The sequence below is a fragment of the Musca autumnalis genome, unplaced genomic scaffold (genome assembly GCF_047663935.1).
Source record: "Musca autumnalis isolate F117 unplaced genomic scaffold, ASM4766393v1 scaffold_1, whole genome shotgun sequence".
In the NCBI taxonomy this organism is placed as follows: domain Eukaryota; kingdom Metazoa; phylum Arthropoda; class Insecta; order Diptera; family Muscidae; genus Musca; species Musca autumnalis.
The window spans coordinates 11642222-11657580 of record NW_027411644.1 but is presented as its reverse complement, the minus strand read 5'-3'; the positions used below and the strand labels follow the sequence as shown (position 1 = coordinate 11657580).

At 40.4% G+C, this 15359-nt stretch overlaps 1 protein-coding gene across 3 annotated transcripts in view; it reads right to left on the bottom strand.

Moving 5' to 3' along the window:
• Positions 1–15359, bottom strand: part of LOC141393046 (organic cation transporter protein) — a 149925-nt gene that overhangs the window by 115116 nt on the left and 19450 nt on the right. The window contains exon 2 of one of the 3 annotated variants that reach the window (XM_073966001.1): positions 6300–7013. The exons of 1 other annotated variant lie outside the window; for it this stretch is intronic. In XM_073966001.1, the coding sequence (XP_073822102.1) occupies positions 6300–6806 (507 nt within the window). In that variant the 5' untranslated portion in view covers positions 6807–7013. The remainder of the gene's footprint in view (positions 1–6299; positions 7014–15359) is intronic. One more of the 3 variants, XM_073965993.1, reaches the window with a different exon arrangement.

Sequence of the window (15359 nt, the reverse complement as noted above, 5' to 3'; positions counted from 1 at the left end):
TTGGTGACGAAGTTTTATGTTAATTTATACGATACACACATTTTTAAGGAAGAGCGTAACAAAGATAACAAATATTTTGATTTGTCGTTCGACAGCTTGTTTGACTTGGTTGGAAATTTACTAATACATTTTCAAAACATGAGTCTTATGCAATACATTCACATGTTCTACTGTTGCTGTCTTCTTGCTCGACTATGTTGTAATGCCGTTTTAACCACATTTAACGTAAAGTTAAGTCACAATGCAAGCAACAAGTTTACTTAGTTAAGATTTGTTAACTGAAAAATAAATTAGCCCCTAGAAGTCCTTTTGTATATCCTCCACCATAGCATTGAAACAATTATTTGCGACCCTACGAAGTATATACTCATATATTCTTGGTCAGGGTAAAAATCTGAGTCGATTTAGCATGTCTCGCTGTCGGTCTGTTATAATCGCACTAGCATCCGCAATAATTGAGTTAAAACGCTTTATTTTTGCCCCCGAATGTACTTTTCAATAGGCAGGTCAAGTTCGAATACAAGGTCTGATCCAAAAATTACCCTCATAACCTGATCAAAAATAACAGTATTTATTTAGTCAGCAATAACTACATTTGTCCCCTTCAAAGTAACCCCATTCAGTTATAATAATCGTATGTCAGAGTTTGTTTCCAATCCTTAAAAGACTCCTGAAACGCGCCCTTTGGTATAGCCAACAGCTCATGTTTCGAATTTCCTTTTATCTCCTCAATCGTAGCAAAACACTTTACTTTCATCGGTGTCTTTATGTTGTTGTTGTAGCAGCATAGAAACCTACGTGAAGCACAGGTTTGATGCTGTGTTGGCAGCCGCTGGCCGAAACACCATGGTTTCGGGTCAATCCGGTACGAAAGATCCCGCTACCGTGGGATTGATCGGTGTCTTTATCGGTGAATACGGTGGTTGAGGCATGATAACGGTTTTGTTTTTGGCCAAAAACTCATCCACAAGCATCGATATGTGATTTGGTGCGTTATCATGGTGTAAAATCCATTATTGGTTTTTCCACAATTCTGTGCGACTGCGCCATTGCAGTCGAATAAAACAGTGAGCAAAACCTTAACATTTGACCGTACATGACGTTCTCTTTTCGGTCTTGGATGTTTCAATTGGGATTATTAGGCTTTGGTTTCATGATTCGTCGCCAGTTTTGACCTTTTTAAGGTAATCTGAATCATCGTTTACGATGTTCAACAGCTCCTGCGTCCATGCTACTTTGTTTTTGATTAAAATTTAGCAAAAAATAATAGTAACAAGTAAAAAAGTATCAGTCAGCTTTGCCGGCATAGACATACCCTCAGCCTGTGTATATTGAAACAATTTTTTAATAAAAACGTATGTATTTAGGGGATTTTAAAAAATTTGGATTTATGAACCGACAAAAATGTTGATTAGGATTAAAGATCAAAAGTTTTGCGGAGGAGATACTTAAAGGAATGGATCGACCTTGACCATTATGTAGATCTCCAGCCACTACATATGGTGCCATAGGGGGTTTTTGCACCCTTCGGGCTGTTTGCTAATGAAGTATGGACTTGCCCCTGAAAAAAATTTACCATCGTAATTGATGCAAGTTGCTTCAACAAAAATCAAAGTGATTCGATAGCTGGTCTTAAAGTGAACTTATCCGAAATTTTGTGTGGGAGGTACCGAATGGGGTGGACAAATATAGCCCATATTTGAACCTGATCTATATCTAGTAGATATATTAGGATGTGTAAAGTATGGACCAATTCGGCCACTCCCTTTAAGAGTTACCGTATGAACAAATTTTCCGAACATTTTTGAACTTTTGTGGGGGAGGTACCTGAAGGAGTTGACCGATATGGCTTATCTTCAAACTTAAATTATATTTGGACAAAATATTACTAAGGCCAAATTTTTGACCGAATCGGCAGATCCGTTCGAGAGTTATCTTGCGCTCCAACCACCTCACACGGTGTCATAGGGGTTTTTTGCAACTTTCAGGCTATTTCCTCAGGAAGTTTGGACTTGCCCCTGATGAAACTTGTACCGTCGTATGGAGGGCAGTGAATACAAGTTGCTAGAACAAAAATCAAGGCGATTCGAGAGATGACCCTAAACTGAACTTTTCCGAAATTTTGTGTGGGAGGTACCTGAAGGAGTGGACCGACCGATTGAGTCCTTATTTAAGTCTGGTACACATTTTACGATGGACAAAATATGGACCAAATCGGTTACTCCTTTCAAGAGTTATCGTGCGCACAAATTTTTCGAACATTTTCGAACTTTTGTGGGAGAGGTACCGGAAGGGGTGGACCGATATAGCCCATCTTCGAACTTAAACTAAGTTTGGGTGAAATATTACGAAAGCCAAAATTTGAACCGAATCGGTTTATCCCTTCGAGAGTTATCGTGCGCTCCAGCCAGCCAGACAGGCAGACAGACAGACGGACGGACATTGCTCAATCGACTCCAAATTGTCTGAAACACATTTCGTCCAAACATACTTGGGGTCTAAAACCATTATTTCGATGAGGCACATTTTGACCCTATGAAAGTGTATATACCTTCGTTAGCATAAATGCTGAGGGTATAAAAATTGTCTACATAGGACCATGTTTTGGTGTAGCCCCCGTATAACGGCACCTCCTGATTATTAAAGGGTCTGCATGTCGCAAATAGCTGTGGCTTGGGGGGCGACTGAAAAAAGGCGCCCCCTGAACATATTGGTCGATGGGATCCAGATTTCGACCACTAACTACATTACGATGTCCGATAGCATTTTTAACTCGTATACGCAAGCCACAGCTATTTGCAACTGACAGACCCTTTTAATCACCCACGATGAATTATATTGGAACCAAATATCAGCCACTTCGGTTTGATTATGTGGCTAAAACTCAAAAAAAAAATGCGGAAAATCGGGTGGTACCGTTCTACTGGGGCTATACTAAAACGTGGACCTATATCGATAATTCTGTGCAGAAACATGTTATAGCTCCAACGGAGACTAAATAATCGGGAGGTACCGTTATACAGGAACTATACCAAAACATGATCCTATGTAGACAATTTTAAATTATATTGGAATGGCTGACGGTGTCGAAGATAGGTCAAGAGCCAACGTAACTGTTCTGTAGCATGGACTGTTCTGGTTCTGTCTTCTCATCAAGAGTAGGAGGGACCTCTTCGCTACTGGTGACAAGAGGGAGATCGACCTTTACGATTCGCCTCTACTGGCATACTTGCCTGGCTACATTGACGGGCCAACCCTTGTCAACTTTCCAGGCTTCTGGTAAAATATGGGTGGCTAACGATAGATTAAAGATACATGTCAAACGCAATACTCCGGGTTTATCTAGTTGCTTATGCATTATCATTGAGTTTGCAGGTGCGCCCCAAGCTTTGGATGATTTTGCATTTGGGAAGACACATGCAACATCGCTTGTGGCAGCTCCTTGGCTGAGAGGGCTCTTTTACGGCGTAGCACACTCCTCTTCGACCTATCACTTTCGGAAAACTCTAAAAAATGGTGGGTTAACATAACATAGGGACTTTTTCGGATCTGTCACTGTCATACCGTTCTATCATACTTCTCTCCTGGATTCGAAAATGATTTAAGAGTTACCCACAATTTGCTCAAATCCGCTTGACTCTAGTGTCACTTTATCTCCTATGCTCGTCTATTAGCCTGTTGACTTCAAGACAATGTAAAGCAATGGGTCTCCCATGAACGTAAATTTACTCACCCTCACCACTAGCTAGAGTCTATACAGGTTGTGAGAGGAGGGAGACCCATTGCCTTACTCTACTTCAAGAGTAAGTTCCCAAAGTTTTTGGTCTTCAAAATTTGTTCAGGGTTCATTCACATTTGCCAGTTCCGTCGCCTCTGCTTGGTAATTTGCTCTGATTTCGGATATCCGATCATCAGCTATGTAGCGAGCTTTTCCATGGTTCAAAAAATAGAGCTGTGAGATATTATTAAGTCGAGAGCTCTGTTCATGGAGACGATGATCGTAAGATGGTCTGAACGAAGAGAAATAACGGGTTGCGAGGACAACTCATTTATCAGACCGGATGCCACAAAGGTGATATCTGGCGAGATATGGCAACCTGCTCTTATCTTCGAAAAATCGTCTTCGTTCATCGTGTTAAATGTGGAGCTATCAATTTGCCCGCGCTGTACCCCAATGGTCATTTTCCAGGACGAAATGCCAATGCATTGAAGTCCCCTAGGACCAGACGGTCATTACCCCCCAATAGCCCTCCTTACATTCTATATATTGGCCACAAGAGTCAAGCTCAAGCGAGATCGGGCTGTGCAGGACAGACTGGTGTATTTGATAGATAAGTCCTCCTCCTCTCCGTGAACGATCTTTGCGCAAAAAGTTTGTAACCATCGCAAAGTTGCAAGCTACAGGCGACTCACACAAAAGTGCAGTTTAACCCAGGACTATACTGTAGATACTATTTGTGGCCGGGTGTCACCGTGGTATGCACACCCGCGTTGCACACTGAAGATCGTGGGTTCGATTTCCCGGCCAGGCAACATCAAATTTTGAAAGGTGGCAAAATACCCTTAAGTAATCTTGGCGACATTTTCTGAGTATTTCAGGCATGTAAATCTTCTCCAAAAGTGGTGTTTTAGGACACGCCGTTCAAGACTCGGCGATGAATCGGGGGGCACTCATTGATATGAGGGAAGTCTCCCTTGTCCCTTCTGGGATGTTTGTGGGACAATTATTATTATAAGAATTTGTGGCCAATTTTCAGCGATGTATGTATTTTCTTCCCCATCCTTCCCGCAATGATGTACCGAAAATTCAAGCCACCACGTTTTGATACATCCCCCATAGAACGGTACCGCCCGATTTTCGATATTTTCAAGTTTTAGACTCTTTATTTACTCTTTAGGGTGCCACCGTGGTGCAATGGTATGCACGCCCGCCTTGCACACATAAGGTCGTGGGTTCGATTCCCCGGCTAGACAACATCTAAACACTTTTCAACGGTGGCAAAATACCCCCCAGTAATGTTGGCGACATTTCCTGAGTATTTCAGCCATGTAAAACTTCCCTACAGAAGTGGTGTCTTAGACACGCCGTTCGGACTCGGCGATAAACTGTAGGTCCCATATGATTGAGCTAATATGAATCGGGGTGCACTCATTGATATGAGAGAAGTCTCCCTTGTCCCTTATGGGATGTTTGTGGCACAATTATAGAATCTTTATAACACCGAAATGTATTAAATTTCGTATTTAGTCTTCGTTGGGAGCATTAACCTTTCCCCAGGTTTTGCTATAGCCCCCATAGAATGAGATTCTCCCAATTCTCTATATTTTCAAAGTTTTACCAAAAAGGCTGAAATTTGCTGTTTAGTCTTTGCCTGGGTTATAAAACATTCCTACAGAGAATTTTCGGTATAGATCCAGGCTTCAATTTTTTGTATTTCGTGGGTTCTTCGTCTCATTTTCCTACCGAAATGTGGATACAAAAGTTTTATTCGGAACATTGTTAATACAGAATAATGCTTTGGTGGGGACACCGGAGGGAGGGCGGAGCTTAGTACTTTCAAGAACTGAAGACACTAATTAATTATGTTTTCTATTTTGCTGTAATACAACTCGTGGAGGGTGTTAAACGTTCAGACTGGCTGAACTTAAAGCGTTTTTTACTTGTTTTTGGCTACATTAAGGCCTAGGTACATAAGACAGAGACGCTTCTGTAAAAGTAAAAAATGTACACAGTTCAAACATTTTGGTAACCCTAATGTACGAATTCGGTATCCACTGATTTAAGCCAGAAAACGAGTCCTCTTATGTATCGAGGCCTTTAGTTTTAATATATTTACATTTAATTGTAAAGTTGTGGATTTTGAAAAGTAAAATCCAATTCCGACTCACTGTGTAATACTGCCTTTTCTGCAATGCCTGTCTTACACCAATACTTAGCCATAAAGCTCATTTAGAGAAAAAAATAAGATTTGTTTGTTCCCCTTGAGATATTAGAGTGACTAATAATTTTAGTGCCCAAAACTTTTTTCATCTTTTCATAAACCTACTACCACATTTGGGTACGACGTCCTTCAGGGTAAAACAAAAAACTTTTGAAACACCATAAAATCATAAATAACTTCATTTTTGATTTCCCATGAAATGTAATAACATTTCAAATCGTTTTTGGATTTTTACAAAACAAAATTTACATTTAACTTAAAAAGCAATTAAAGTGATTATCCTGCCTTAAGGCATGTTCAACAATGTTCAGGAAGAAGAAAAAAAAACAATAACAACAAATGTAATAAAACATTTACCGTGGCAATATTTTCTTCCTCATCATCATTGTCGTTGGTATCTTCTCCTGCCAGGCTACGATAAAGCAGGCCGCTTGTTTCCCTTGTTATTTCATCCTCCTCATCCTCTTCGCCATGGCTATACTCTTCACTATCGATGGCTAAATATTTATTAATTTTCTCTACTCCTATCCATTCTTCATTATAGTCTTCTTCATCCTCTTCCTCGTCGTCACCGTACGGGTCTTCAAGATTTAAATTTTCCTTATTGTGTTGGCCACTGTAGGCATAATCATCTTTGCACGCCATTGAGACCATTATGGAATCACCAACACCCCCAACACTGGCGGCGGCGGCTGATCCACGGCAATTGCCATTTGGCGAAACGTTACTACGAAGAGCGCCAACAATGCGACCAATAACGCGACCATTACCATTACCGCTGTTATGAACCGAAGCAAGTTTTACATTGTTATTGTTGTTTTTGTTACTATTGCCACTGCTGCTGTTGGTTTTGTCCATCAGCATGGCGAGATTTATTGACTTCTTCGTGTTTTTTTCTTTTCGTTACAATTTTGTGTAAGTGTTTATTTTTATTTATCTGTTGATTTTTAATGACAAGTATTAGAACATTTCAAACATAACACCCAGAAATGGTAACAACAACAATCGAATTAATGGTTGTATTTTCATTTTGCCACAAACACAACGATCACAGCCGACACCTCACACATACTATGCCACCACAAAAACAAAACAAAAAAACAATTAATAATTTCTTTTATTGTTTCACTTTTTTTATTTTTTTCTTTCTTTTAGATGAGCTTCCTTTTGTTTAATGATATTTGTTTGCTCCCTCCGGAGCCTATTGTCATAACTTATATCAGAGCGTATAAGTGGTTTTCTTTTTTAGTTGTTATATGTATGTGTAGTTGTGTATGTATGCGAATTTCTTTTATTTTAACTGATTTAATTTATTAGCATCATAAATATCAAAACATCTCTCCGTCATAACCACCGCCATATCATTAACGAGCAGGGAAAGCGCCCAAACGGACTGTGCGTGTTTTACATTAGTCACGGCCGCCTATGTAACCGACCTTAAGGATAACATTCTCATAACACACCAGACATAAGACAGATAACACTGGACAACATATTTGTGAAACGTGAAATGTTTTCTAAAGCCCCGGATCAAATGGAAAAAGGGGGAAAGTACTTAGCGAAACGCTTGAAGGTAGGAACATGAGATTGGTTAATTTTCGTGACACTTAAATATAGTCCATGATTCTGCAAATATAACAAGTAAATGACTTGGCGGGATTTTTGGAACTTTATCAAGGGAAGGATGGAGAATAAAGTTATAGTGTTGTACCACCAACATATGTCAACGGGGTGAAGTAGTAATACACCCGCCTTACACAATGAAATCCTGGGTTCGAATCGCAGGCCAGGCAACCTCACATTTTCAACAGTGGGAAAAATATCCCTCAGTGTTCAAGGGTCTTCTCTAGATCCTCAAACATATAGTAGGTATTCAATTTATAGCACGACATCTGTAGAAGGTATTTGATTTCGTGATATTCGTGGCACCCGTCATTAACATTCTTGGATGGTATGCTGAAATTGGGTTCGATACCAAGGCTAGACGAACTTAATAATTTTCAACGGCGACACAACCCCTGATCATAATGTTATCATACATTTTCTGAGCATTTTTCAGCCATGTTAAATTTATCTACATTGAACCCCTGTCCCTTCATTGATATACCTACCAACTTACTTAGGTGGCCCGATGCAGAACAATTGTTCTATAAACCAAACTAAGAAAATATATGTAGGTTCAGATGCGGATGTTCGTGGTATTTTTTATTAAATAGATCTTGGAAGACATTTGAGAGGTATTCAAGCAGGTTTGTATGGTTTTCTATCCAAAGCAGAAAATTAGAAGGCCTTCTTTCTAAGAAGATCTGCCTATAGACCAGTGTTCACCAGCAACAACAAATTCAACCGCTGCGTTTGTGTTGGGCACACACACGAGATTATCTATCCCTCTCTAGATAAACATCGTGTGCGTTAATTCATTGATAAATCAAAGAAGATGATCGGTGGTGAGAGCAACGTTCAAACTCACCACAATTGAGATTGTGTGTGTTCACACAGACACGGCTCGCGAGCCCAGTGGTGATTATCACTGCTATAGACGAGGTCTTCTACTTTAATAAGATATTTATGAGAGCTTCTATCATAAGAATGTTTTTATAGCTTTGACTTGTCTTCTCTAGATAAGCTTTTTTGGAATGAAATATTATTTATTTTGAAGTAAAAAAGTATCAGTCAGCTGTGCCAAACGAGTATACCCTCAGCCTCGAACCCTTAAAAAAGTAGTTTTTATCTGAGATGCACTTTTGTGGACTTTTCAGCCTTTCTTCTATAGAAAGAAGGCCTCTATAGAAGAAAGGCTTGTCTTTAGACACCACTTGTGGAGAGATTTTATATGGCTGAAATACTCAGAAAATGAAGGTCTATATCGATTTAGTCCACATTCCAACCTGATCTATGTCTGGAAGTAATATTACCATATGCAAAGTTATGACCACTTCGATTACTACCTTCGAGAACCGTTGCAAACCATTTTAGCGACAATTTTTGAACTTTTCTTGGGGGAGGTATCGGAAGGAGTGGACCGATATGGGCTATTTTCGAACATAGATTATGTTTGGACAAAATATTACTATAATCAAAATTTGTACCATTTGGTTGACAGATGAAAACGGATTTCGTCCAAACATACAAGAGGCGTAAGATTGAAGGTGAGCACTGAAGCTAAGAACAGTCCACAACGTAGCGTCGGTATTCCAGTGGAACGGCTACAACTGGTGTCTGTTTTTCCCATGTTAGGGGAGGCCAACACACAACTCTGGTCTGCCTGTACACCACAGATAGCAGCCCTATCAAACAGGCTTTGAACCTTAGGTTAACGACCTACTGCGCCGAGATTAAATTCTTACTGAAACCGTAAGAAATGAAAGAATAATTACTGATCGATATAAGGCAACGACTTTTGGAATGAAAACAACGGACACGAATTGGATTCTGGAACGTCAAGACTTTATTTCAAACTGGTAAGCTAGCCCAGCTAGAAAGAGAATTCGACCGCCTACGTCTTAGTATCCTGGGTATATCTGAAGCAAGATAGAATAATTTCGACGAGCATATACTAAACAGTGGAAAATCTCTTATATTCTTCGGAATGCGAGGAGAAAACGCGCCCCAAATGAATGGTGCAGCTTTTCTTATGAGCTCGGTGGCGAGAAAATCCCTGATGCATTGGGGCCCATTAGCGAGTGTATAATTACCGCTAGATTCAAACCAAGGCAGAGAAATATCAACTACGGATCAATGTTAATAAGACAAAATCGGTGAAGTTAAATCATGTGATCCCCAGCAACTTCCATCTTGATGACAGGCCAATTGAAGATGTAGTCAACTTTACATACCTTGGAACCCAAATAACACCAGATGGTGACACCCAGGCAGACATCCAAGCAGACAACGAAGCCGACCCAGTTTTTCGACTCGCTCGCTCAGTACATTTGACAGACAATCGGCGGCGGCGCGCCGATTAGTTTACCGACTGGCGGCTTATTTTGCCATATTTTGTAGTACACAAATTGCCGTAAAGAAAAGTTTTTTTTTTTTTTTAGAGATCGTGGGGAGGAAATAGTCTTGATGTTTTTGTTGTTCTACTAAAACATGTAATCAGTTTGTAACTATTATAAAATTATAAAGAAAAAATTGTTTAAAGTAGTAAAATTTTCAATTTTTCAGATAGATTTCGATGTTCTATTGAGCTGTATGCTGGCACTCAAAAAACACAATATTCCATTCGAAGCAATGACAGATCTTCTTTCAGGAGTAATGTGATCATTTTAGATTTTGGAACAATTGCGGATACGTTGGTATCCAATATCATGGAAGTCCCTAAATTCTTCTTATGCCTAAATGTTTGAACTTTTGTATGGGAGATACAGGTGGACCGATATAGACCATCTTCGAATTTGACATATGTATGTAAGTTAGGCCTAAATCGACATCATTTAAGGTGGCTATAGAGTTTTTACAACTTAACTTCAGTAAGTAAAACTATACTGTCGTAATACAAACGACAAGGACCCGTTGTATCCTAGACATGTCTCTAAACCGCACAGCTTTGAAAATTTTGAGTAGAAGTAGTAATATGCTCTGTTCCAGAACCTGCAAGAATCTACTAATTTTTACTACGATAACAATTTTCCCTTTATGTTATCGAAGAAAATAGTAAAAATTAGTAGATTCTTGCAGTTCTGGAACAGACCAATAGTTGGATCGATATAGTGCAAAGTCGCACTTGATTTAAGTGCGAAAGAAATAATACGATGCGCGGCATACTATGAATGAAGTGGCCGGACTCAGAAATTATTTTCCATCTGACCATAGGAGAAAGACTCAAATCCCCGATCAAATTAAATTTTTGTAAACTTTCAGTCAAAAATATGTAAATCCGGCCACTACATTCAAATTGCTCCCGATGCGCAAAGGTTGGACCAATGTCGCAATCACTCCTTTCCATAGCTATGTCCGTCAGGCACTTTAGTTCGTCACCGTGGATTTTTTAGAACTTTTGGACCATTATGCCAGTAAACATGGACTTAGGAACTAAGAACATTATATCGCTTTAGACCACAAGAAGTAAACTCGCTAAAAATATTAAACGATCCTCGTACAGCCCTTAGACTGGACTTGAACAAAAATGTTGAACTTTTGTGAATTAGGTACCTTGTAAATTCTTGGAACTTGATGTACGTTTGTGAAAAATTTACGATATGCAAAGTTTCGGCTAAATCAGATAATCAACTAAAATCTATGGGCAAAATCGACTACAACGATAAAAAAATATCGGCGCGCGCCATCTGCAATCGAGTTGACGGCGGCGATTTTTAGCCGATTTGAGCCGATGTAATCGGCGGCGGGCTGAAACCTTAAAAAAAAGAGAAGCGGCGGCGCGCCGCCGACCGAACATCGACTCGCTTCCACCTCTGCATCCAAGCCCGATTAACTAAAGCTAAAGGTGCCTTTGCTAAACTGCGGAAAATAAGGCGCTCCCGGCAGTTATCAATTTCGACAAAAATTCGTATTTTCAACTCAAACGTGAAATCCATACTTTTATACGGATGTGAAACATGGCTAGTATGCACCAGAGGGACAACTAAATTACAGTGCTTTGTAAACCGCTGCTTAAGGCACATATTACATATGTATATGGTGGCCTGATAATTGGATACCAAATTCCGAATTACACAGAAGATGCAACCAAATCCCAATCGAAAAAGAAATTGCTCATAAAAAATGGAGTTGGATAGGACACACGCTGCGTAAATCCCCACACAACATAGCTCGACAAGACTTAGACTGGAACCCTCAAGGGGCCCGAAGTAGAGGACGGCCCAGAGGCTCTTGGCGTAGAAGTTTAAATACTGAAATAAATCTTAGCTGGTCTCAAGTAAAAGCAATTGCAAAAGATCGTAATACATTTAAGGAATTTTGTACGGCACTATGCGCCTTAACCGGCGCGAAAGCAATAGATAATAATAATAATACAAGAGGCACAATTCTGGTCGTATCAAAGTGTATATACCCTCGTTAGCCTAAAGGCTAAGGGTATAAAAATATATTGTATCTTCTATGTAGACCTACAAGATGTGTAATTTTATTTATTCTAAAGAAGGTGGTATTCTATCTAAGAAAGTCTACCATGACCACTAGCAAATTATAAATATATTTCACATCTATTTACATGATATAATTTTGGGAGGCCGAAGTATGCCCCCCTTATGTGCCCCATACTGTTTTAAATAAAGATTTCGCAATAGATAGTCTGTACATGTGCCGCGCGTTCACCCATAAGAACGTTAAAAACTTGGGTTTGGGCGTCGGGTTAGTAACCCTCCCCTAGAAAGACAGCCTACTATGAAAAAACGAAAGAAAAGAAAAACGAAGCCCTCTAAAGTTGACGAACCCCGCAAACGTTTTAAGGACCGTGATCTGCGAATCTGCACCTGGAATGTTCGCCCTCTTTATAGAGAAGGTGTAGTCTTCGCATTGGCAGACGTACTTGAAATAACAAGGCCGATATTACTGGCATACAGGAAATACGATGGATTGGGAAAGGCGTCACCACTGTATTATAGCTGCCATGACGTAAAGCATGAGTTTGGTTGCGGATTTGTAGTTAGTTGGCGACTAAAACATCTGGTATCCAGCTTCACCCCAGTGAATGAATGACTTGCTGCAATTCGAATAAAAGCTAAATTCTTCAACATCAGCTTTATTTGCGCTCATGCTCCCACTGAAGAAAAGGACGAACAGCCCAAAGATATATTTTACGAGCGCTTAGAAGAAACATATGACCGTTGCCCTGCCCATGACATTAAAATTATTCTAGGCGATTTTAATGTCAAAATTGGAAAGGAGAATATCTTTGGCCCAACAGTCGGGAATTTCAGTCTCCACAGTGAAACATCTCACAAAGGATTGAGGCTGATAGACTTTGCAGCTGCAAAAAACATGGTAGTTAGCAGTACCAGATTTCATCATCTCGATATTCATAAGGGCACCTGGCTGTCTCCAGATCAAAGAACAAGTAATCAAATTGACCATGTTGTAATAGATGGAAGACATTCATCCAGCGTGTTGGATGTACGATCGTTCCGAGGCGCAAACATTGATTCGGACCACTACCTTGTTGCAGCAAAGGTACGTACCCGTCTAAACGTTGCCAATAAAGCACGAACAGACACAACGCGGAAGCAAACACAACAGATAACCACAGCATATTCAACTCAACTATTCCACTCCTTGCCCCGATAACATAACAACACAATGGCAAAATATTGGCCACTCCATGCAAACAGCCGCAAAATCCATACTTGGATACCAGAGACCTCCACAAAGGAATTCATGGTAGCAACGCGTAGCGCAGATATAGCGAGAGATATCGGGAGAAAAGGAGAGAAGAGCAACGTCTTTTCCGCAAGAAAAAGAGAGAAATGGACAAGCGGGAGTGTGAAAAAATCGAGATGTACAGGAGCCAGAATGAAGTCCGATAATTCTACCAAAGAGTGAAACATCAAACAGATGGCTTTGGTACAGGCACATCCTCCTGTAGAGACCAGCAAGGTAATCTGATAAAAGATACAGATAGCGTGCTCAGGATATGGAAGGAACATTTCTCCAATCTGCTGGTATCCAATAGTAGCGAAGACGATGATACCACAGATCCAATCCCAGAAGATGGTATAGAATGTATACCGCCCGGCCAAGATGAGGTAAAAACAGCAATCAACCGGCTGAAGAATAATAAAGCACCAGGAGCCGATGGCTTATCGTGCTGGCTTACCGATCTGATTAAAACCGGAGGCGACGCGCTGATAAGGTGTATGCATCAGCTAGTTAACACCATCTGGCAGGAAGAAGGCGTAGCCGACGATTGGAACCTGAGCATCCTGTGTCTCGTCCAGACTGAGATAAGACTGTATGCTCCAACTATAGGTGCATAAGTCTTCTCCCTATTGCCTATAAGATAGTGTCAGGGATATTGTGCGAACGACTAAAGCCAATGGTCAACGAAATAATTGGACCATACCAATGCGGCTTTAGACCTGGCAAGTCCACCGTTGACCAAATATTTACCCTGCGGCAAATCCTGGAGAAGACCCAAGAGATGCAGATCGACACCTACCACCTTTTTGTCGATTATAAAGCAGCATTCGACAGTCCCCGCCGATCAAAAGTATTCCAGGCCATGTCTGAATTTGGCATCCCTGCAAAGCTCATCCGGCTTTGTAAAATGACTTTAAATGACACGAGGTCCTCAGTTAAAATAGGAAAGAACCTCTCCGAAGAGTTTGGTATCAAAATAGGTTTCAGACAAGGAGACAGCCTTTCGTGTGATCTCTTCAACATCCTGCTGGAAAAGGTTATACGAGAGGCAAACGTCAAAAGAAGTGGCACAATCTACACCAATAGCCACATTTTACTTGCTTATGCTGATGATATAGACATCAGGGGACGATCAGTAAAAGAAGTAACAGATGCCTTTATGAAGGTCGAAGGAGAATCTGCTAAAGCGGGTCTGGCGGTAAACGGCGGGAAGACAAAGTTGATGGTGTCGACGCGCAATGCGTCCATAGAGATCGGGCCAACTGTCGACGTTGGTTCCTATAATTTCGATGTAGTAAAAGACTTCGTCTACCTCGGCACCGCCATAAACACAACAAACGACATCAGTTGTGAAATAAAAAGAAGAATTGTATTGGTTTAAGTAAGCAATTTAAAAACAAAGCCACATCTCGTCAAACAAAAATAACGCTCTACAAAACACTGATACTACCCGTGCTGATGTATGGCTCCGAAGCTTGGGTACTTGCGCAAGCAGACATGGCAGTGATTGGTGTGTTTGAGAGAAAAATTCTTCCGGACCAATCTGCGTTGACGGTGAATATCGACGTCGCATGAACCACGACATCAATATAGTTAAACGTATCGAGATGCAACGATTGCTTTGGCTAGGCCATATCATGAGAATGAGCGATGATGAACCCGCTAAAAAGGCGTATGAATACATGCCCCATGGCGGTGCACGCAGAATCGGCAGGCCAAAGAATAGATGGCGCAAACAATTTGATGAAGAGATGACAATGCGCGGTATTCCAGAAAGCGAAGCGAAAAAAAGAGAGAATTCGAGATCTTTTCTTAGTTCGGTCTATGGAACAAATGTTCTGTAGTGGGCCAGCTAAGTAAGTAAGTATTCTGAAACCTCATATCCGTTGCATATTTTCATTTATCCATTTGATCTCTGTGCTGTAAGAAAACATTTATGTTGTCGAGTGTAATAAAAAAATTAAAAAAAAAAAAACGCCGACAATGTGGAAGTCCGTGTCATTTATTGATGGCGCTGATAACAATGACCCTGTCTAAAACCGTGGTTGGAGTGATATTTTTTCTTGTTATGATTTTCTTTTTGCTTCTTCTTTGGCATTT